At 40.3% G+C, this 22957-nt stretch overlaps 2 protein-coding genes across 2 annotated transcripts; one reads left to right on the forward strand and one right to left on the reverse strand.

The window, feature by feature from the left end:
• Nucleotides 1-596: 596 nt before the first annotated feature.
• Nucleotides 597-2812, reverse strand: LOC104454332 (L-type lectin-domain containing receptor kinase IX.1). The gene is made up of 2 exons (XM_039317954.1): nt 1935-2812; nt 597-1872 (listed from the first exon to the last, which is right to left on the reverse strand). Exons 1-2 carry the CDS (start codon nt 2810-2812, stop codon nt 813-815), a joined length of 1938 nt encoding a protein of 645 aa, XP_039173888.1. The 3' UTR covers nt 597-812.
• Nucleotides 2813-3218: 406 nt separating this feature from the next.
• On the forward strand, nt 3219-12706 carry LOC120296235 (L-type lectin-domain containing receptor kinase IX.1-like). Its single transcript, XM_039317955.1, has 2 exons — nt 3219-3463; nt 10840-12706. The coding sequence occupies exons 1-2, from the start codon at nt 3219-3221 to the stop codon at nt 12704-12706; spliced, it is 2112 nt and encodes a 703-aa protein (XP_039173889.1).
• Nucleotides 12707-22957: the final 10251 nt, after the last annotated feature.

Raw genomic sequence — 22957 nt, forward strand, 5'->3', positions numbered from 1 at the left:
TCTTGCTAGAACTGGCTCCCCTCAAATTGACTCATCTCAGGAAGCAGAACAAAAGTTAATATTTCGATGGTGCTGACTTACCTGTTGAAACCTCTATGGCGGACCATTATTTCCTTAAAGATGCCGAAGCTATGGTGGGACTGGAAAGATTTGGTGGAGTATGGTGTTTTTCTCTTTCAGAGAGGAAAGTTTGTAATTAGCGATAAGTTCCTCATACAAAGCATTTGAAGGTAATAGAAACGAGAACTTTGTAGGTAACATTAACCAAGTCATGCAGCAATGCTAATTTCCAGAATAGCCTGTTCTACTTAGTGTTAAGAGAGAGATAGTTCTTAACAATGACTCGTCAAAGAACCTTCAATCTGTCACCAGTATGGTGTTTTTCCCTTAGTTTAGCTCTAAATTGCAGGCACACTTCTAGTGCTCTTGTTTTGCTACCATCCTATGTGCATAAATTAAATAATTTTTTTGTTGGAAAGTTTCTACCTATTATAACCACCCAATCTTTTGACTAAATTAGCCCCTGTAAAGGCTCAAGGCATCTCCAAATTGTAACTGAAATAGAGTCAAAGCGCGTACTTCTTTGGCATGATTCCTTGAAAAAACAGGTTATGCAATACAAGCTTTTGTAGAAGTGGGCATCTTTAACGGTACCGATGTCTCTGTGACATCTACATCAACCAAATGATCAGCAGCTAGACAATATATTACAGCAAAGAAAGGGTCGATTGAGCATAACTAATCCGTCACAACATTTGTTTCATTTTTCCAAAAGTCAACATGTGCTGCCGGATGGCTTTAGGAGCCATGATCTATCCAGCTGAAAAGGAACTCATTTCTTGCATAGAAGAGGAAGACTCTATTCTTAGTGCCGATGGCTGATATGAAGGGGAGGCCTCATAGGTGTCACGTGGAAACTCAGGCACCGGGACTTCTAGCTGAAGAAATCTTATAACGTGTCCCGCTTTTGGCCTCATCTTGGGATCTGGATGCACACACCATAGTCCCACCATCATCAAGCATTCCATTTCCTTCCTATCGAAACTCGAACCAAATGTTTCGTCCGCTGCTTCAAGAATGTTTCCAGCAAGGTAAAGCTGCCAAACCCACTTGTGCAGTGGAATGTGAAATTCTCCTTCCTGATAGGTCCTCCTACCGCATGCGATTTCTAGAGCCACAACCCCGAAGCTGAACATGTCGGATTCTTTAGTAACCTTACCTTCACTCAAATATTCTGGCGCCAGGTAACCATATGTCCCTACCACGTCCGTCGTTCGTGTCCTGAACTGAGGGTCAACGAGCTTAGCCACACCAAAGTCTCCGAGCTTTGTGTTGAAGTTCGTGTCGAGTAATATATTAGCAGCTTTTACATCTCTGTGGAGAACGCATTGCTCTAGATCTTCATGAAGATAGTTGAGGGCTAATGCTAGCCCTAAAGCTATCTTGTACCTCACATCCCATGGCAAACTTTTTCGTGTTCCAAAGAGATGATTATCAAGGCTACCATTAGGCATATATTCATAGACAAGCAAAAACTCACCTTCTTCTTGGCACCATCCAAGGAATTGCACCAGATTTCGGTGTATCATGCGGCTTAGTATCTTCACTTCGTTGGTGAAAAGCTTCTTTGAATGTCTGGACTCTGCAAAGATTCTTTTGACGGCGACTTGGCGATCTAAACGGTTCAAAAATCCTCTGTAAACTTGGCTGGATCCTCCTTGGCCCAGTCTTCGATCATTTGCAAAGTCATTTGTCGTAACAAGCAACTCTCGATAAGAGAATTTCAGTGGCAATGCTACTATCTCTTTGTCAGTGTGAGTCAGAGACCGAAACTCAAATTTTTCCTCATCTTGATCATAAATAAGCAAGAACCTGCTGAAATGACCAGCAACAGACATGCTACGGGAAAAGTGATGAATGTTACAATCCTATACATCTTACTTACCCCCTTTTTCGACATATCCACCTCTACCCCGTTTTTTGACAGATTGGCGGACCGGTGAGGCACAATGTCCGGGCTTGAGTTGAATTCCCATGAATTGATGCTGTGTTTCTCTGAATATTGGCCAGTAGAAGCTGAGAATCCAATAATTACTGATTCAGGAAGAATGTCAGCAAGATCAACTGGGCAAGAAATCGAGGAATCTTTGTTATATGGAGAAACCGGCTTGTCATCAGATGACCAGAATACACTAAGATTCTTGCTAGTAGAATCATAGGTCACCATAACATTAGTTGCCTTGCTGCTGTGTGCTGCAAAATCCCATGTTGCATGTTGACATGGCGGGACTGATTTTATGTCGATTGCTATGTGCTCCGTTGAAATATCATTTGGTATGGTCTCGATATAGGAAGTATTGAACTCAATGACCACAATTTGGTACTGAGACCCACCATGATATGTGGTAGAATTGAAGAGTCCTAGGTATCCACCGGCGGAGTTGGGTGGGATTGAGAAGTCAACAGGAGCAAGAAAAAAGCCAATGCCATCACCACGTAGAGGGTAGTTCATAGTATCAATGGTGAAAGAGAAACGAGTAGAGAAGTCTGCATGTTTCCCCGTAGCAGAATCCCATAAACCTAGGGGTTCGGCATACCGCATGTGGCCTACTTCTAATGATGGCGCTGGGGAGCCTTCGGTGAGAACAACAGATTCAGACACAATTGTCGCAGCTCCTTCGAGTAGTATGTCGCCTCCATTTGTGCCAAAGCTACTTATATTGAAGGAAAGAGAACTGACAAAGAGGATAACAGGAGAGTAGACGAGGGAGAAAAGAATCAAGAGAGTGCACAAAGGAAGAGAACAAGACATGGTTGAAGGAGAAGTGTGCTCTACAGCTGTTAAAGATGAGGTTTGCACCATTCAACTAGTTTGGGATGGTGTGCTTTATAGTGTGCTTTATAGTGAACCACACATTCCCAAAACCAAAATTTGACCAGTTCAACAGCTTCTCTACAGTCTTTGCTGAAATGGTTGGACAAGGGTAGGGGTGTGCATGGTCCGGGTGGGCGGTTCCCAACCGAGAACCGAGAACCGCCCGCTAGAACCGATTCCAAAAATTGGAACCAGAACCGCCCGCTAGTTGCATGGATTCACTGGGAATTGGACCACCGGTCCGGTCCGGTTCGGTTCCTGGGTGGATCCATAGAACCGGTCCAACCTCCACGCCTTTCCTTTTCCGCCTTCCCCACATCTACTTATTCTAGCTCTCTTGATCATGGTAGCTTTATTCTCCTCAAGCATTAGCGTTGCGGCGGCAGCGGTTGCGACCCTCATGCTGCTTTCGTCCCAACCATCACCACCATCTTCGCCACCGCCTCTGCCGTCTCTTGCTTCTCCCTTGAGACTGAATGAGGAGGACAATGGGGACAATGAGCCATTCTTAGACTTGGAGTTCGCCCTTGTCCCCGAAAATGAGGATGATGGGGGGAGGCTTGAGGAGGGGGAGGAGGAAGAGGGGAGGTAGAAGCGGGATGAGCCCAACAACAAAGAGGACAATAGTGATAGTGAATGCGATGAGGATGGCGACGACATGGAGAGAGTTCAAGTTCGAGGTAGGGAAAAAGAATCAACTCACTGTTTCATCGAGTTCGGACTAGGACTCGAAAAGATATGAGTAGATCCGAAGGTGAATTGGAGAGGAAGAGGCAGGTCGGGGAGATTTTGAACTAAGAGAGACAAGATGGAGTCGGAGAGTAGTAAATTAAGACAAGATGGTGATTGGAATCCTAAATTTTAGATTTGCTAATTTTAATTTTTTTTAATATTAAAAATTAATATATTATTATAATATAACCTCTGGTCCGGGTGGGTGGATCCAAACCAAACCAGTTCCCATAAATTGGAACTAGGAATCGGACCAATTCCCTTAAGAACCATCGATTCCAACTGGTTCCGATCCGGTTCCGGGCAGTTTAGGCAGATCTCGATTCTTTTGCACATCCCTAGACAAGGGATATTTTATTTTTACTAGAAATATATATACTCGATCTTTCTTGTACCTTAAATAATCTCGCTTTTCTAAGTGGCTCCTCCTAAAAGTCACTCCTCCATGTGGTCCCCCATCTTCATTGTTAGTGTCGATAATAAATCACTTCATTCATAAATCACACCATTCATGGTGGGGCCCATGTTTTGGACTTTTTTAGGATTTCCTTTTCTCACACGCCTGCTCTTTTTCATGAACACCGTTCACATCTTTTGTTCTCGCTCCTTGTTAAGTTCACCCATTGCATGGAATCTCTTTGCCTGCTGACCCGGAAAGTCCAAATCGGTACGAAAGCAAGAATGAAAATTGACTGCGTCGTCTCTCATATCACAATCCGCCAAAAACTATAGAGGCTCCATCTTTGCAACGCCGCGAGAGAAGCGAAGCCCTTAATTTGTGAATCGATTCCAAAGAAGACGAAGAAGGAGCTGTGTAAATGGCGAGGGGAATTCAAATGCGTGTGCCCAAACAGGGTGCCGATTTTTCCCAAATTGCTTTTGCTACTTGAGAAAGTCCACACTGACAACAATTGATCCGATATAATGACCAAGGCATTACCCGTGATGAAGCTTGACTCTTGTAGAAGAAAAGTGGGCATGATAGATCTTCCTACATAAGGTGGATTGTGTGCTTTTGTTAGCTGATCCACCTCATTTGTGGAGTCCAGCCAATATGTAAATATGTAAATAAATAAAAAAAAGAAAAAGTCAAAAAGTCAAAAAAGAAGAAAAGTGGGGTTGTTGCTTCGTACAAGACCTGAGGAGAGAGAAGAAGAGAGTGCCCCACTGAGGGAGTTAGCCAAGATCGCGGAGAAGAAGAGAAGAAAAAGGGGCACAACTTTGAGGCTCCGATTTGAAGGCCAAACGTTCACGAAATTGACTCAAATTTGAGTACGTTGTTCAAATTTGAAAAAGGATCTTTCAGTGAGAACAATGGATTCAGACACAATTTTCGCAACTCCTTCGAGTATTATGTCACCTCCATTCGTGTCAAAGCTACTTATATTGAAGGAAAGAGAATTGACAAAGAGGATAACAGGAGAGTAGACGAGGGAGGAAAGAATCAAGAGAGTGCATAAAGGAAGAGAACAAGACATGGTTGTAAGGAGAAGTGTATTCTACAGCTGTTAAAGATGAGGTTTGCACCATTCAACTAGTTTGGGATGGTGTGTTTTATAGTGAACCAGGCATTCCTAAAAATAAATTTTGATCCTTTCAACAGCTTCCTTGAGTTTCCGCTGAAGTGGTTGGACAAGGGACACTCTTACTAGAAAAATATCCACTTGGTCTTTCTCGTACCTTAAATAATCTCACTTTTCTAATTGGCTCCTCCTGAAAAGTCACTTCTCCGCGTGGTCAGTGGTATGTGCGCACCACGTCAGCGGATGACGTGGCACGCACGAACCACTGAATATTTTCTCCCAAACAAGACGTGCGTGACAGTGCTTCCAGAAAAAGGACTTTCACAATTCCTCAAAAGTCAACCCCGCTAGAAGAGCAACAACAACCCCAAACAAGACGGTGCGTGATCTATGTAGCACGGACACTCTCCAGAAGCCTTCGTGTCGTGTCCGACACTCCGACATGTGTTCGACACGCTCCGACACGCTCCGACACGTCCCGACACGCTCCGATACGCGAGTCCAGAATTTCGACACGCGATTCCGACACGCACGGGGTCAATTTTAAAAATTTATAATACTTGAGGGGTCAAAATATAAATATACACAAAAGAAGTAATAAAAGAAGTAATAAAATTGCTATAAATATACACACACGGGGTCAATTTTTTTTTTTTTTTTCAGTTTTTTTTTTAGAATTGTTTTATTTTTTTAAAGTCTTTACTTTGAAAGAAGTAATAAAAAAATGCTATATATGATAAATAAATAAATTTAAAAATATAATTTCAGCATTTTCTTTAAACAATGTTTTTTTCCTCTAAGTTTTGTGTATTATTGTAACAAATTAAAATAATGAATGATATTATTTAATATTTTTGTGTAAATTAATTCTAGGCTATTTTTATTATTATTTATTTATGTATTTATATATAAAAATATATCTAATATATAATGTGTCGGAACGTGTCGAAATTCTCTATTTTTAAGAAATGACGTGTCGACGTGTCGTGTCGTGTCGTGTCACGTGTCCGTGTTGGTGCTACATAGTGCGTGATACTATCAGGTCAGACCCCACCAAAAGGCACGTAAAGTGTTGTTGCTCTTTCGGGTTGTGCCTCGTGAGGACTTCCCGAGAAAAACAACAGTCAGATCCATCATCTAATGCACCTTCCTTCCCATAGTTGGTGGAAATTGTTGTTGGAGGGGCCATAGCATTTTTTGTACGGTATTTACCTTGATGTCGTGACTTTTTAAATGATCAATTAAGTATCAGAACTTTTTAAATATTGATCATTCAAGTGACATTGGCTACTTGTGTTGTCAAGAAATTCTATGTTACATTATTTTAGAATAAATTACCACATATGTTAATATTCAAGTTACAAATCAAATGATGTTGTTTGGCAACACAAATTGAGAAATGTTCTATTTGCTCCATAAACCAAACCTTACACCCTAAGTTCTTACCCCAAATTGAGAAATTATGTTTAATTTGTTTCCAAAAAATCCTAGCCCTGTATTCCAATTCCAATTTGAACGGATAGTTTAGTGGCAAGGTAGCATGTCTTTTGGATGACCCGGCAGTGGCCAAGGCATTGGCAAAGCCGAACTTGAGTGTCACACCCCAAATCCAATAAGAATCGGGAAATGACATGGTCGTCCTTTCATCGAAGGAAACAGCCTCAAACACTACTAACAACCTATTATCGAAATATATATTTCCATTTATATATATTTTTGATAAACCAAAATTTTGATTACAACATCGAGTTTCTATAAGTCATAATCTATAAAAAGAATATGTATACCTCCAACAAACAACTAAAACTAGCTAACTTGTCCAAGTCAAATACAGCTTAGAAATATACAAACTCTATTAAAATGGGGAATATTATCCAAAAAAATTGTAAACATATCGTGCTTTTGTCAATTGAGTTCATTTGGCTAATTTTGGTCAAAATTCACCGACGTGGTTGCCAAACGTCCTTTGTAACATTGATATAAACAATTTTCAATAGTATTTTAATATTTTTGAATTTATTAATATTTTTATTTTTTTCTATTTTTTCCCAACTATGGTTAATGAGGGTCATAGTTGGCAAGGGCCAGCAAAACTTTGTTGACTGCAAGCAAGGGTCGAATGACCCTCGCCAAGCCTTGCTCGTAGTTGCGATAGCCTTCTTGGCGAGGGTTGCGGTGCAAGGCCGGGCGAGTGCTACAACCCTCGCTCGCTACTAGCAAGGGCCCGGTGACCCTCGCCCTAGTGGCCTATGAGGCCCAATGACCCTTGCTGGCCACTAGTTAAAAAAAAAAAAAAAGTAATGAAGGAAAAAAAAGGAAAAAAATAAATAAGAAAAGAAATAAAAATCAATATAAAAATTTGAAAAAAAAAATTGAAATAGTATAAAAAATTATCTATATCACTGACCATGTCACATAGGATGATTGGTGTGCACTTTTATAAATTCCAGTCAAAATTGACTAAATGAACTCAATTAACAAAATTGATATGTTTATGAGTCAGTTGGCAAATATGCATTAGGTTTAGGACTTTTGGAAAAATTTTGCCTATAAATAACATAAACGCTCTCCTTCTATTTGCCACTAACCGAGGAATTTGAAAAATATTTAAGACGAATGATATGAGCAACTATGTTTCAGTAAGTAGTATATCTCATCTAAGTAGATCGAGCATCTATTATGTGTATAACAATATTAGAAATTCATGATCTAAATCCAAGATATAATAGACATATCAAATCAAATATGAGCTGTTTAATTTCAACAAAACTTTATCAATCTCTCTCAAATCACAAGTCAATGGTCCATTTTATTGACCAATTTATTGTTCAATATCAAATTATAGTCACGATATAGTGTCTAGTGATAAGATGATTAAGATTCCCCATCGGCAAGATCTCCACTTACTATCAAATAGTAGTTCGGCCAAGAAAGGTATTCTAAAACCAATATGCATACCTAGAACCCTACTCAAGTTCATAATGATAATGCGTATGAAATTATCATCCTCCAATATCAATAATCCAATCTAAAATCAATCTTATAAACCAAAATACATTCCACAAACCAAGAGATAACCTTTTGCAACATAGCTTATCATTGAGAAATACTTTTTATAAAGCATGTCTCAATAATTTTAGAACTCATTTCATAAACCAATATGCAAAATAATACATATTTATCATTTCACAATACATTTCCTAAAACTATTCTCAAACCATTCACAAATACTAAAAGGTAGTAAATACTCAATCTAGACTTTTATACACCAAAAATAAGATTTCATAACTTATATTATTTAATCCATATTACCTTCAAAATATGAATTTTCAAACTCCGAAAAAATATATTACTACTCACATGGGAAAACTTAAAACCAAACTAGAAAACCTACTCGATAAACTCGTAATTCTATCAAATAAAGGAGAAATAACATCAAAATCGAGTAAAACGCTACCTTGACTACGAAATGATTAAACTAAGCTTAATTGCAAACAAATGATTCTCATGTGTCAACAAATCGATCATCCGAAGCAAATATTCAAAGTTGTTCGCAACGACCTATCTATCATTTTCATATAATTCTCTAGTTTAACAACTACAAAATCAGACGTCGCAATTCAAATCTCACGGAACTTCAATTTTGTGCCCTAATTCAGAAAATTACTCTGATTAGATCAACGAAAGGTTCAGGGAGTTGTTAAAAAAAAATAGTAATAAATTTGGTTAGGCAAGACCTGGGAGCGTGTACTTCTTTCCTTTTTCTATTCCCTTTCTCTCTTTTTTTCCCTTCATTTTTTTCTTCTGTCCCTCCCTTTTGTCGGTGCATAGGCTTTTCCATTTTGACAGCTGAACGTCCACTGTCTTCCTTTTGATGACTAGTCAAATTTTTATTTTTGGCTGCCTCCTATATTAACCAAGTCAACAAGGAAAATTACATTGAGCCTCGTCAAAAGGTTGAATGATGAGGATAGTTTTGAAGAAAAAGGCGACCGATGTGGTTTCCAAAGTTGTTCCGTTCGTTTCACGTATAACTTCTAGAAAAACGTATTTCTAAATTTCTAAAGTTCGATTCACGGAAATAAACTAGTCAAAGAAAACATTTTCCGCCATTAAAAAACACCATCAAAAGTGGGAAAGACGTTTTCCACTTTTCAGAAGGTGCAAAATGTTTTCCCTAATCTTTATCTCACCACTTATTTTAATTATTTTTATTTTTATTTTATTTTTAATTTTTAATTTTGAATTTTTTTAATTTTTTCCTATTTTTCTTCTTCATCAATCAATCTCTGACAACCAGCCACTAGCGAGCTTGGGCCTCATAGATTGGCGACGCTTGAGCATGGCTAGAAGTTGGCGAGGCTCGGGCCTCGTAGATCAGCAATGCTCGAGCATTGGTAAAGGGCACAAGGCTCGAGCCTCGCTAGATTGGCAACGCTCGAGAGGTGCTAGAGGGTGGCGAGGACTAAGCCCTGCAACGCTCGCTGGCCGTCCCTGTAGCCAACAATTGGTTGAGGAAAGAAAAAGAAAGTTAAAATTAAAATTTTAATTCTTTTTAGAAAGAAAAAATTAAAACAGAAAAAATTAAAAATTAAAAAATGATGAAAGTGCACTAAAGAAAATCAAATCAGATACTGAATAGCAGAAAATACTTTCCACTTCAATTTTAGATTTCAACCAAACACAAAAATATTGTCATTTTCCTGAAAAATGACTTTCTATAAAATATTTTTTAGAAAAACGACATTTTTCGCGAAACAAATGAAACATTAGTTTCCGATTCAAAACATGGACTAGGTTTAGTTTCAACATAATTTTAGACCGAGTCCCCCAATTGAGGGCTAGAAAGGGCTTAAATAGCTTTGTTTATAGACGGTTTTATTGTCATTAACTCTCTGAAAACTAAATCGATGATACAATTTAAATGAACGCCCCATAAGATTTTGAGATAAGAGAAATCGTTGATGTATTTTAAATGGACGTTTTTCTAAAATTTATGACACTTAAATAATCGATCAAAAAGTTATGATACTAGAATGAGCGTCGTGCAAAAAATTATGACAGTTAATAGCCTTTCTCAATAATTGGAGGTTGCACAACATCTCGATGCATAAGTCAGCGAAGCACAATTAACAATTATAGTCACAACACACAAAAGAGACACGAAAATGCTTTAGCAAGAAGTTGCAACACTTGTTTTCTATGAGAGCTCTTTCTCTATGCATGCATTTGCTTTTAATGAATGAAGGCTCTTTCTTTTTTGACATTTGCATGTCTGATATTGCGATCTTGTCGGTTCTCTCCTTCAATATTTCCTGCTGAAAATGTGAACCACCTGGAGGAGGGACATACCAAAGCAGCTACTGTGTAAGGAAATCACTAACGATATTTTAGTCATTTTAGTTATGTCCCTTGTCCAATGACTGGTAGATATGCAAAGAAGCTGTTGATCTATCCGTGTTCATTATGTCAAAACCTGCTTAAGGAATGTTTGCTTCATTATAAAGCACCCTGAACTAATCTCAAAGCAGTTGAATTATGAGTGCAAACCTCATCTTCACAATTCCATAGTAGAATTCTAACCACAACCATTTCTACTATGCAGCGTGCAAATTCTTGTTCTCATTCTCTGTGCACTCACTCGATTTTTCTGTCCCTTGTCTGCTGTCCTGTTATACCCTTTGTCAATCCTCTTTTCTTTAATATCAGTTACTTTGACGCAGCTATAAACAACATACAATATGAAGGAGCTGCAACAATTGCATATGGATCTGTTGATCTAACCAAAGGCTATACCCCACCATTCTTTCAAGTAGGCCACATTCGGTACTCCCAACCCGTCGATATATGGGATTCTGTCACAGGGAGACAAGCAGACTTCTTGACTCGTTTCTCATTCACCATCGATACTTACAACGCCACTATATATAGTGATGGTATTGCCTTATTTCTTGCTCCCGTTGGCTTCACAATTCCCCCTAACTCAGGTGGTAAATACTTAGGATTGTTCAACACAAGCACAGCTTTTGATGGGCCCCAGAGCCAAATCGTCTTGGTTGAGTTCGATACTTGGGTGAACCCAGAATTTGATCCTCTGATGCAGCATATAGGAATCAACAAAAACTCACTCTCATCACTTGTTTATGCTAGTTGGGATCCTGGATCACACAGCGGCAATGCAATTAATGTTATGGTGACCTATAATTCTACTACCAAGAATCTTAGTGTATTCTGGTCATTTGATGATGAGCCAGTTTCTCCAGATAACAAAATTTTCTCCCTTTCTTGCCTAATTGATCTTGCTAAAGTTCTTCCCGAATCAGTAGCAATTGGATTCTCAGCTTCATATGGCTTTCAAGCGGAGAGACACAGCATCAATTCATGGGAGTTCACTTCAAACTTGGACGTTGTGCATCACCTGCCGGTGAATCCGTCAAAAAAGGGGGTAAACTCTAAGATGTATAGGATTCTAACATTTATCACTGCTCCCATTGCTTGTCTCTTGCTGGTCATTTTGGCATGTTCTTGCTTCTTTATGATCAAGATGAGGAAAAAATGTGAGTATCAGGCTGTGACTCACATTGACAAAGAGATAGTAGCATTGCCACTGAAATTCTCTCGTCAAGAGTTGCTCGTTGCTACAAATGGCTTTGCAGTTGATCGAAAACTAGGCCAAGGAGGGTCCAGCCAAGTTTACAAGGGGTTTTTGAGCAGTTTAGATCGCCTAGTTGCCGTCAAAAGAATCTTTGCAGGATCCAAACATTCAGAGAAGGTCTTCACCAACGAAGTGAAGATACTAAGCCGCATGATACACCGAAATCTGGTGCAATTCATTGGATGGTGCCAAGAGGAAGGTGAGTTTTTGCTTGTTTATGAATATATGCCTAATGGAAGCCTTGATAATCATCTCTTTGGAACTCGAAAAAGTCTGCCATGGAATGTGAGGTACAAGATAGCTTCAGGGCTAGCATTAGCCCTCAACTATCTTCATGAAGATCTAGAGCAGTGTGTTCTCCACAGAGATATAAAAGCTGCCAATATATTACTCGACACGAACTTCAACACTAAGCTTGGAGACTTTGGAGTGGCTAAGCTTGTTGACCCCCAGTTCAGGACACAAATGACGGACGTGGTAGGGACATTTGGTTACCTAGCACCAGAATATTTGAGTGAAGGTAAGGTTGCTAAGGAAACCGACATGTTCAGCTTCGGGGTTGTGGCTCTAGAAATCTCATGTGGTAGGAGGACCTATCAGGAAGGAGAATTTCACGTTCCGCTATGCAAGTGGGTTTGGCAACTTTACCTTGCTGGAAACATGCTTGAAGCAGCGGATGAAACATTGGATTCGAGTTTCAATAGGAAGGAAATGGAATGCTTGATGATGGTGGGACTGTGGTGTGTGCATCCAAATCCCAAGATGAGGCCAAAAGCAGGACAAGTTACAAGATTTCTTGAGCTAGAAGTCCCAGTGCCTGAGTTTCCACATGGCACCTATGAGGCCCCCACTTCGTATCAGGCACTAAGAATAGAGTCTTCCTCTGCTACGCAAGAAATCAGTTCTTGTTCAGCAAGATAGATCATGGCTCCTAAAGCCATCCAGCAACACATGCTGACTTTTGGGAAAATGAAACAAATGTTGTGACAGATTAGTTATGCTCAATCGACCTTTTCTTTGCTGCAATATATTGTCTAGCCACTGATCATTTGGTTGATGTAGAAGTCACAGAGACATTAGTACCATAAAAGATGCCACTTCTGCAAAAGCTCGCATTGCATAATCTGTTTTTTCAAGGAATTATGCCGAAGAAGTACATGCTTTGACTCTGTTTCAGTTACAGTATGGAGATGACTTTAGCCTTTACGGGGGGCTAATCTAGTCGAAAGATTGGGTGGTTATAACAGGTAGAAACTTTCCAATAAAAAGATTAGCTAATTTATGCACCAAGGATAGTAGCGAAAAAAGAGCATTAGAGGTGTGCCTGCAATTTAGAGCTAAACTAATGGAAAAAAAGAGAAAAAAAAAAACATACTGATGACAGATTGTTGGTTCTTGACTAGTCATTGTTAAGAACTATCTATATCTTAACACTAAGTAAAACAGGCCATTGTGGAAATTAGCGTTTCTGCGTAACTTGGTTAATGTTACCTAAAAGTTATTGTTTCTATTGCTTTTAAACGCTTTGCGTGAGGAACTTGTCACTAATTTATAAATTTTCCTCTCTGAAAGAGAGACATATCGACCAAATCTTTCCAGTCCCACCATAGCTTCTGCAATTTTTCAAGAAATAATGGTCCGCCAAAGAGGTTTCAGCAGGTAAGTTAGCACAATCGAAGTATAACTTTTGTTCTGCTTCCTGGGATCAGTTAATTTAAGAGAGCCAGCTCTAGCAAGAATCTATGACTGGACTGATATTGCAAGAACAATTACCATGTTTTCTCTCCATGCGAGCTCTTGCCAGATTATGGAGGGAAGTAGATCTTGCTTAACACATGAAGCAAAGATCTGGCTGCAACATTTCTCTTGCCGCTTGTTAGATCAGTTCATATAATTTAGGAGCAGGTTCTTAAGATCTTTTACATTTATATCTCATTCGAGTATTTTAGTCATTATCAGGAAAACACGATCAGAAAAGCTAATTGGAAGATGAGTTGCACAATCCACAATTGCAAGCCAACGATCAAAAGAAAAGAAAAGCAGGAAAGTGGAAAGGCGCCCTAGACTGGAATTTGTATTAGCATGGATGGATGTTTTAACATGTCAGGATGTATCCAATGCTGATTGAACTCGTCTTGGTCGATTCATGAGGCATCAGTTATAATAAAGTCGAGAAGCCAAAAGAACTTAAAATATAGCTCTTTATGTTTCCAGATAGTGAGGTTTGACCCAGATGCATGTAGTCAAAGCTTATTCACTACAAAATATACTTTTGTGCATTCTGTCCAAAAAGGTTCTGCTAGTGCCAAATTCAAGAACAAGCAGTAAACCTACGGTGGAAAAACTGTCTTCTGAAGAGGTTCTGTATTACATGAGAGACGTAAACTTCAAGATTGTGAAAGGCTCCATCTCTGCGCCTAGAGTCAAGTACAACAACCACGCATGATCAACAAAAATAAACTAGACATGACTATTCGTCTTTGTTACCTGGTTCTGCAGAATTAACTGTCTACTACGTCACCCGTTGCAATACTCATGATATACTCGATTTCTTTGGCAACTTCTTTCATGGAAGTACGGTTCTGCCTCCATTCCTCCAAGCATCCCATGGCAAGAAACCCGAGCGCCTTCATGGTCTCCATGTCAGCGATGCTCACCTTTTCCTTCATCATCGGATCCACAACATCCATTATCCTCTCTTCCACCACCATCCTCCGCACTAAGACTGCCAGATTCACATCATCGGTCGCTCAATTGAAGTCTATTACCTATTGAGACGCCAAGAGCTCCAACAGCACTACTCCAAAGCTATAGACATTGCTCTTATCAGTCAACTGGTAGTTGTGATAGTACTCAGGGTCAAGATATCCGAGCGTACCCTGAGCACGCGTCATATGTGGCTCATATCAGTGTGAGCCAACCAAGATAACCTCGATTCAGGACACAAATGACAGATGTGGTAGGGACATATGGTTACCTGGCGCTAAATATTCGAGTGAAGGTAAGGTTGCTAAAGAATCCGACATGTTCAGCTTTGGAGTCGTGGCTCTAGAAATCACATGCGGTAGGAGGACCTATCAGAAAGGAGAATTTCACGTTGCCCTACACAAGTGGGTTTGGCAGCTTAGGTTGCGCATGGTAACATTTCTTGGCTGGGGAACAATTTTTTTTTTCAAAAATAGTTCTTTTCTATTTCTATTCGGAACAATTTCTATGTAAAAACTTGTTTGGTAACTACACAAAATTTTTACTCTGAAATAGAAAAAGAATAGAAATGCGTTTGGTAAAAAATAGTTTCTTTTTTATATTTATTTGTTTTTTATTTTTTGCCGGTGACCCACCACACTGACGCCGCCGCCGCTAGCTGCCGCCGCCGATCGCTGCCGCAAGGCCCATCGGCCGCCGTTGACCGCCGGCCTTCGGCGGCCGACATGGCCGTGCGCGACGGCGATCGACGGCGGTAGTTGGTGGGTGGCGGCCGGCCGGGCGGTGACGTGGCGGCGGCAAAACGGCCGGCGGTGGCGGTGGCGCGGCGATCGGTCGGCCTCCGACGACCGGGGCGGCGCGGGGGTCGTCCGGCGGTGGCGGCAACGGTCGGCCGGCGGCGACGTGCGGCGGCGGCGGCGGTTGGCCTCCGGCGACCGGCGGCGGTGGCGGCGGGGTCGGCCGACGGCGGCGGGCCACGGCGAGCGGCGATCAAGGGCGGTCAATGGTGGTCAGCAAGAGAAGAATAAAAAAATAAAATTCACTTATTTCTTAAACTTGTTCCCTGGAACAAGAAGCAACTTTTTTTTACTTCTCATTTCTATTCCAAAACCATTCTCGGGCTAACTTTTTGTTCCCTAGGAACAAAAACTAACTTGTCATATCAAACAGGTTTCTATTCTTTTTTTGTTCTGGGGAAGAGAAGAATAGAAATTGTTGGGCTGAGGAAGTTCACCATGCGCACCCTTAACCTTGCTGGAAACATGCTTGAAGCAGCGGATGAGACATTGGGTTCGAGTTTTGATAGGAAGGAAATGGAATGCTTGATGATGGCGGGACTGTGGCACATGCATCCAGATCCGACGAGAAGACCAAAAGCAGGAAAAGTTATAAGATTTCTTCAGCACCCGCTGCCCGAGCTTCCACTTGGCCCATATGAGGCTCCCACTTCATATCAGCCATCAGCACATAGAATGGAATCTTCTTCTATTCAAGAATTCAGTTCCTGTTCAGCAAGATAGATCATGGCTCCTAAAGCCATTTTGACTTTTTGGAAATAAAATAGATGTTGTGATGACCCACCCATGGGCAGCGCAAGTGATATTCGCTCTCTCCTGCAATGCTACGGTCGAGAGTTTAAATCCCCTCATTGTCAACATGATTTAAGTGAGGGCCTGGCGGTGGGTTGCTGGGTTAGTCTCCCCTGAGGTTTACATCTAAATAGTGGCTCGTCTGACGGTGCCACCGGGCATTGGAAGGTAGTTCCTCGATCACCAAAAAACAAAAAAAAATAGATGTTGTGACAGATTAATTATGATCAATGGACCTACTCTTTGCTGTAAAGATACACCAAAGTATTGTATTAGTTGATTGATTCGCCAAAAGATAATAGCAAAAAGGTGGTCGCTCACGAACTCTTGTAGAATCACACCAGGAAATAAGTAACAAAATCTTCGAATGGCGTTTGACACTTCTCAATTACGCCATATGAAGCTACTCCAGTTGTTACATCCGTAACTGCGCTCCTGCCTCTTCAGCGGGCATTAAAAATCAGTGTATATCTAATCTCCGAGACTGAGCATTTATTGATCACCGGAATGTCGCTATCTACATTGCCATAAACAAATGTTCGGTACGCCATTCAAGCACATTACAAAGTGGTTGTTTATAGTTTTTTTTTTTTTTGGTAAGAACAAAGTGGTTGTTTATATATATATATATATTTTTTTTTTGTGACTCAGGAAGCGCTGGCAACTGACGGCGTAAACCTGGGGCGACCGCAGGGACCCAAGCCGCAGGTAAGTCGCGCAAATGACGAGGTGGGAAGTTGAACTCTGACCTTGCGGGTGGCCAGCATACAACTCCACCATCTGCCACCAACGGCGTGGGTAAGTGGTTGTTTATAGTTCATTCTGACTTCTGTCGAAAATCTGAATCTATCTGCTGCGCATCCCATTTCCAGTATACTTCTGATCTATTTACTGATTTGGAGTTAAGAGATTCCCCATCAAACACAGCAGCTACCTCTGTGAGATGAATTTATTGAAATAAGTCGCAGTGACTTCAACTCCTTTCAGGTGCAAATACTTTCAATCTTCTAGGTTCTTTCGTTGAAAGAATCAGACAAGTTTCTTAATCAGTCCTTCATATGCTTCCTTCCCTGTGATTTATATGGGTATTAGCCTCCCAACTCCGACCTAATGCTGTTGGAAGTCAAAAAATTCAGTAAAACACGTCAGCTTTTCTTCTTGAAAAACGATACTGTTGATGTAATCAATTAATTTAAAACAACCCATGATGACACATGAACTCGATGAAAATCTTGCCAGGATAGATGTATATTCAACTCAAATTTAAGCAAGGATCAGAGCAGGTCGTAAAGTCATTTGAAGGCTCAGAACGGGTCGAGTTTAGGAAATAATGCCACTTCAGAAAGACAAGCGATAGGAGCAAAATATGTAACCCATGCGGGCCAGCCGCTTTTTAAAAAGAGGCCGAGGTTGACTAGGTCACACAAGGGTCGTCCATGTCAAAGGATCAACTGAAAAAGAAACCTCAATGCCTTCTTCAGAACGCTTCCTCTACACAATAAAAAAACATGAAAAGAAAGAAAGAGCCTCCTCTAGAATATTTTAGTCCTTGGACGTGAGATGGGTTGACGGTTTGAACAATTCCTAGGGGGCGGTTTCAATCTCTTCTAATATAGTCTTCCGTGTAATGTACGCGTCACCAGACGCTTAGCTCGTTCTTTGCACGGGCATTCTTTTCATGTTCAACTTTCAGAATAGTTTTTTTCCCCTACACAAGCCTGTACAAAGTCCTAAAAAAATCGATTCAGCTTTTGAAAATGATTTCAGGAGCCACATTCATCTAGAAACAAAGTCTGTATATCATAAAGTTCCTCTCAGAAGAGCTTATATAAGTGGCAATGTACCATGCACACAGGTACTCATAGAGAACTAATTATGTGCTCAAGTTTCCCAAACAACGAATAGCGTCGTGTTATTTACTTCAAGTGAGGCTTTTGCTGCTAGACATAAAGTGTCCTTCAATATTGAGGCAGAACAGCAACTTTGACACATTTGGTTAATCCATATGGCTAATTATGTGCTACCATCTAATGCACATGTAGCTAGGTTATTTAAATACGCTAACATTGGTACATACAAATTTAGTACAGATATATATAGATCTCCTGCTTGATGAATTTAGCTAGAGAAAAAGCTGAAGTCTATCATCTTTGTCAAGCGGCAGGGCACTTCAATGACAATTGAAAGAGAATAATTAAAAAGGAGCGAGGTGGATGAGGCAGGCTGGACCTTTACTTGTACGTCTGACGTTTGAAGTTGCTTCTACATGAAACATATGCAACTATAAAGAAGACTAGTCAATGTAGAAACCGAAAACGCCAAGTAATCAAGCATCTTGCACCCGCTTTCTGCCATGTTGTAGATAGATCGCGACGACACTTGATGTTGTGTCGCCTACCCAACAAACGGAATTGTTTATTGCTAACTTGGTAAGATAGCCCCACCCAATATTTTTTCTATGTTCATCTAGAAATGTTCTACGAGACAACTATGTGTACACATTTTTAAGTGCTTTATGGTTTAGTTATGGAGCAAATTGAGCCTAGTTTCTCAATCCGGAGGAAAATTTTGTTGTCGAACATCATTTGATTTGTATTTTAAATGTCGACATATGTAGTGAGACGGGTGGGATTATTTATTATAAAAGTAAAGCTGCATAAGATTTTCACACGACACAAATGGTCCATGTCATTTGAATGATCGATTTTTAAAAAAAATTGTGGCTGTTTATTAATCGCTTGGAAGTTTACAACACTAAAATGTGAATATGACACTATTAAAAGGATCTCTCGGCCTAATTCTCTTTCACCTATCAAAGATTTAGTCCCATAAAAATCCGTTATGGCTAGAAATTTTTGCTCGCGCTGGTTGGCTTCGTAATCTTGCCCAACTACGGTCATGCCTACTTAGGACTGTTCGGCGAAAGCACCGTTGATCACGGCACAAAGAACCAAAATCTCAATTTGTGCGAACCAATATCTCACTTTCCTCGCTAGTACATTTATATAGTGGAAAGCAATTAATGTCTTGGTGGCCTACAATTCGGGCTACCAGGAACCCTTGAAGCTCACTTGCCGCTTTCCTGCCTCATTGATCTCATGAAGTGTACGTCCCTATAAAATGTCGTTTTCAGCTTCTTTTGACATCCTTTAGCAAGACACAGCGGCATTAATTCGTGGAAATTTCCTTCGAACAACAAACCTCTCTCAATTGAATAGGTTGACTATACTTTGTGATGGTTCTTGCTACACATCTCTTGCTATCAATGGCTGTGAAATCGCCCAGCGGCACGTGTTGATTGGAGCCCAAACGGAAGAATATTCAAAATTTTATGGCACACCCTCTCTCTCTCCTCTCTCTCTCTCTCTCTTAAAGATGAGGTTCACACCATTCAACTGGTTTGGGATGGTGTGCTTTATAGGGAACCAGGCATTCCTAAAAATAAATTTTGACCCTTTCAACAGCTTCTTTGTAGTTTCTGCTGACGTGGTTGGACAAGGGACACTCTTATTAGAAAAATATCCACTTGGTCTTTCTCGTACCTTAAATAACCTCATTTCTCACTTTTCTAATTGGCTCATTCCTGAAAAGTCACTTCTCCGCGTGGTCCCCCATCTTCAGTGTCAGTGTTGGTAATAGATCACTTCATTCATGGATCGGATGCGTCCGGTGAGGCCCATATTTCGGATCTTTCCAGGAATCCTTTTCTCACTCGCCTGCTCTTTTTCCATGAACATTGTTCACATCTCCTATTCTTGCTCCTTGTTAAGTTCACCCATCGCATGGAATCTCTTTGCCTACCGACCCAGAAAATCCAAATCAGCATGAAAACAAGAACAAAAATTGACCGTCGTCGTCTCTCAAATCACAATCCGCGAAAAACTACAAAGGCTCCATCTTTGCAACGTGACAAGACGAGCGAAGCCCTTAACTTGTGAACTGATTCTGAAATGAAGAAGATGAAGAACGAACTATGTAAATGGCAAGGGAAATTCAAATGCAGTGAGGTTTGTGCCCAAACAGAGTGCCGATTTTTCCCAAATTGCTTTTGTGTAAAGATCCTCTTTCTAAGGAAAATAATCAATTTTCCGTCATGCAGCTGAAGAGGAAGTTGATCCAGCACTGGAAAGTTCCACAAGCTTTGAAGCTTGGTTGTTGGAGTGGCTATGTCAATTTTCATCGAGGGTGTGAAGATGAAGGTGATGGGTGTTTATGAAAAAGAGCAGGCAATTGAAAAAGGAATTTCTGAAAAATATAAATTGTGGACCATGTTGATCGACGAATGGAATGGTTTATTGCTACCTTGGCAAGACATGCCTCATTCAATATTTTCCCCATCTCCATCTAGAAATGTTGAATGAGAAAATCGCGTGTACACATTTTCAAGTGCTTTATCAAACCGTTATGGAGCCAATTGAACGTATATCTCAATCCGGAGGAAAATTGTGTTACCGAACGTCATTTGATTTGTATCTTAAATGTTGACATCTATATCGAGATGAGTCGGATTATTTATTCTAAAAATAAAGTAGCATAGGATTTTTCACGCGACACAAATGGTCAATGTCATTTGAATGATTGATTTTCTTTAATATGATGGTAGTTTATTAATCACTAGGAAGATTATGACACTAAAATGAGCACCGTGAAAGAGTTATGACACTGTTAGAAGGATCTCTTAACTTGATTCTCTTTTACCCATTGAAGAGTTAGTCCCATGAAAATCTGTGATGGCTATGCATTTTTCCTCATGTCAATTGGCTTTGTAATCCCACCCAACTCCGATTAGGCCTACTTATGATTGTTCAGCGAAAGCACCGTGGCTCATGAAAAAAATAACCAAAATCTTTATTTGTTGAGTTTGGCAAGTTTGGAAATAGAGAAGTTAGCCCTTTATACACGCACATTGGGATCAATATCTCAAGTTCGGCTTCGCCATTGCCTTGGCCACTGCCGGGTAATCCAAAAGACAAGATACCTTGCCACTAAGCAATCCCTTCAAATTGAAATTGTGGGGCTAGGATATTTTGGAAACAAATTAAACACAATTTCTCCTTTGGGGTAAGATCTTTGGGTGTAGGGCTTGGTTTATGGAGCAAATAGAACATTTCTTCATTTGTGTTGCCAAACAACGTCATATGATTTGTAACTTGAATGTTAACATCTCCAGTAATTTGTTCTAAAATAATGTAACATAGAATTTCTCAACAGTACAAGTAGCCAATGTCACTTGAATGGTCAATATTTAAAAATTTATGATAATTGATCGTTTAAAAAGCCACAACACCAAGGTGAATACTATTATTATAAAAAAAAAAAGCGCTATAGCACTATCAACGACAATTTCCACCAATTATGGGAAGGAAGGTGCGTTAGATGATGGACCTGACCGTTGTTTTTGTCGGAAAGTCCGCACAACTCGAAAGGCACGTGAAGTGTTGTTGCTCTTTTTTTCTGAAGGAAGGTGCAGTAGATGATGGATCTGACCGTTGTTTTTCTCGGTAAGTCCTCACAAGGGACAACCCGAAAGGCACGTAAGCCAAAACGCACGTCTTGTTGCTCTTTTTCTCAAATAAAAAAGCAACAACACTTTACGTGCCTTTGGCGGGGTCGACTTTTGACTAATGGTGAAAGTGCTTCTCTTGAAGCACCGTCACGCACCTTCTTGTTTGGGGTTGTTGCTCCTTCGGCGGGGATGACTTTTGACGAATTGTGAAAGTCCTTCTCTTGAAGCACCGTCATGCACCGTCTTGTTTGGGCTTCCAGCTTGAGTGAGATATTCCACTTTTTAGCGCCAGTGATTCTAAAATTATTTACTAAATAACGTGACATATCATGGGTTTTTGAATAAGTAAATCGTATGAATAGAATCCAGAATAGATCTGCTGCCCCACTTTTCAAATCGCTTGAATAAAATCGGCCCTGACTTTGCTCTCGCAATGCTCTTTCCGTTTTTACCATCGCTGGAACAATCCTAGAAATCCGCTGGCAGAGTTGGCTGGGATTGTGGTGCCGACAGGAGCAAGGAAAAACACAAAGCCATCGCTATAGGCCATGGAAGAAAGAGAAATGTGTCGAGATGTCTTCCAGTCGAGGTATCCCATATGTAAACAGGCTTGGAGTACTGAAGGCGACCTCCTATTAGTAAAAACTACCACGTATTCAATCCTAGCGAGATCTATGGCAGCATATAAAATCCTGGCATCACCTTGAAAGATTATGTCATCCGAATCAGGCTCGAAGCAAGTAATGTTGAAGGAAAGTGGCGTGACGTAAGGGATAAATATGTGGCAAAGAACAGAATGGATAAGCAATTGAGGGGATCGAGAATCGAGACCAAAAGTCACCAAGGTGCGTGGTAAACAATGATTAAGGGCTTCGATTAAGGCCTGTGAGGAGGAAACAATTTGCAGTTAATATGAGTTTTAATGCATTATATAGTCCACGACGGTCTGACTCCATCAATTGATGACCAAGAGCACCGTTCTTGGCTGTCGAGCAAATATAGAGGATCCTAGCAGATTTAAATAAGTTTTAAGTGACTTCACGCTACAGATAAGTTCACTGGTCCAAACCGAACAAAAATAGAGGATCCTAGCAGATTTAAATAAGCTTTAAGTGCCTTAACGCTACAGATGAGTTCACTGGTCCAAACCAATGGTTTGGATATTACTTAAGATATAGCATACCTCAGCACTATAATCTGATAATCAAGTAGCTGTACCACAATTTCATGGACCTTGCTGTTAATAATGGTCTTGAATATAATGCATTATCGTGCTTATATGATATTACATATCTATTGAATAGCATGCTTACTTCTTGCATTTCTTGTAGAAGTTCAGCAACGAGGATGCTTCATTGGCTGTGCGACACA

The sequence above is a fragment of the Eucalyptus grandis genome, chromosome 7 (genome assembly GCF_016545825.1).
Source record: "Eucalyptus grandis isolate ANBG69807.140 chromosome 7, ASM1654582v1, whole genome shotgun sequence".
Lineage (NCBI taxonomy): Eukaryota > Viridiplantae > Streptophyta > Magnoliopsida > Myrtales > Myrtaceae > Eucalyptus > Eucalyptus grandis.

Coding starts and splice junctions, on each gene's coding strand:
- LOC104454332 (XM_039317954.1), bottom strand. CDS start 2,812: ATGTCTTGTTCTCTTCCTTTGTGCACTCTCTTGATTCTTTTCTCCCTC. Junction 1,873..1,934: donor AAAAAGGGGGTAAGTAAGAT/GTATAGGATTGT, acceptor TCATTTCAGCAG/GTTCTTGCTTATTTATGATC.
- LOC120296235 (XM_039317955.1), top strand. CDS start 3,219: ATGGTAGCTTTATTCTCCTCAAGCATTAGCGTTGCGGCGGCAGCGGTT. Junction 3,464..10,839: donor GGGGAGGAGGAAGAGGGGAG/GTAGAAGCGGGA, acceptor CTTTAATATCAG/TTACTTTGACGCAGCTATAA.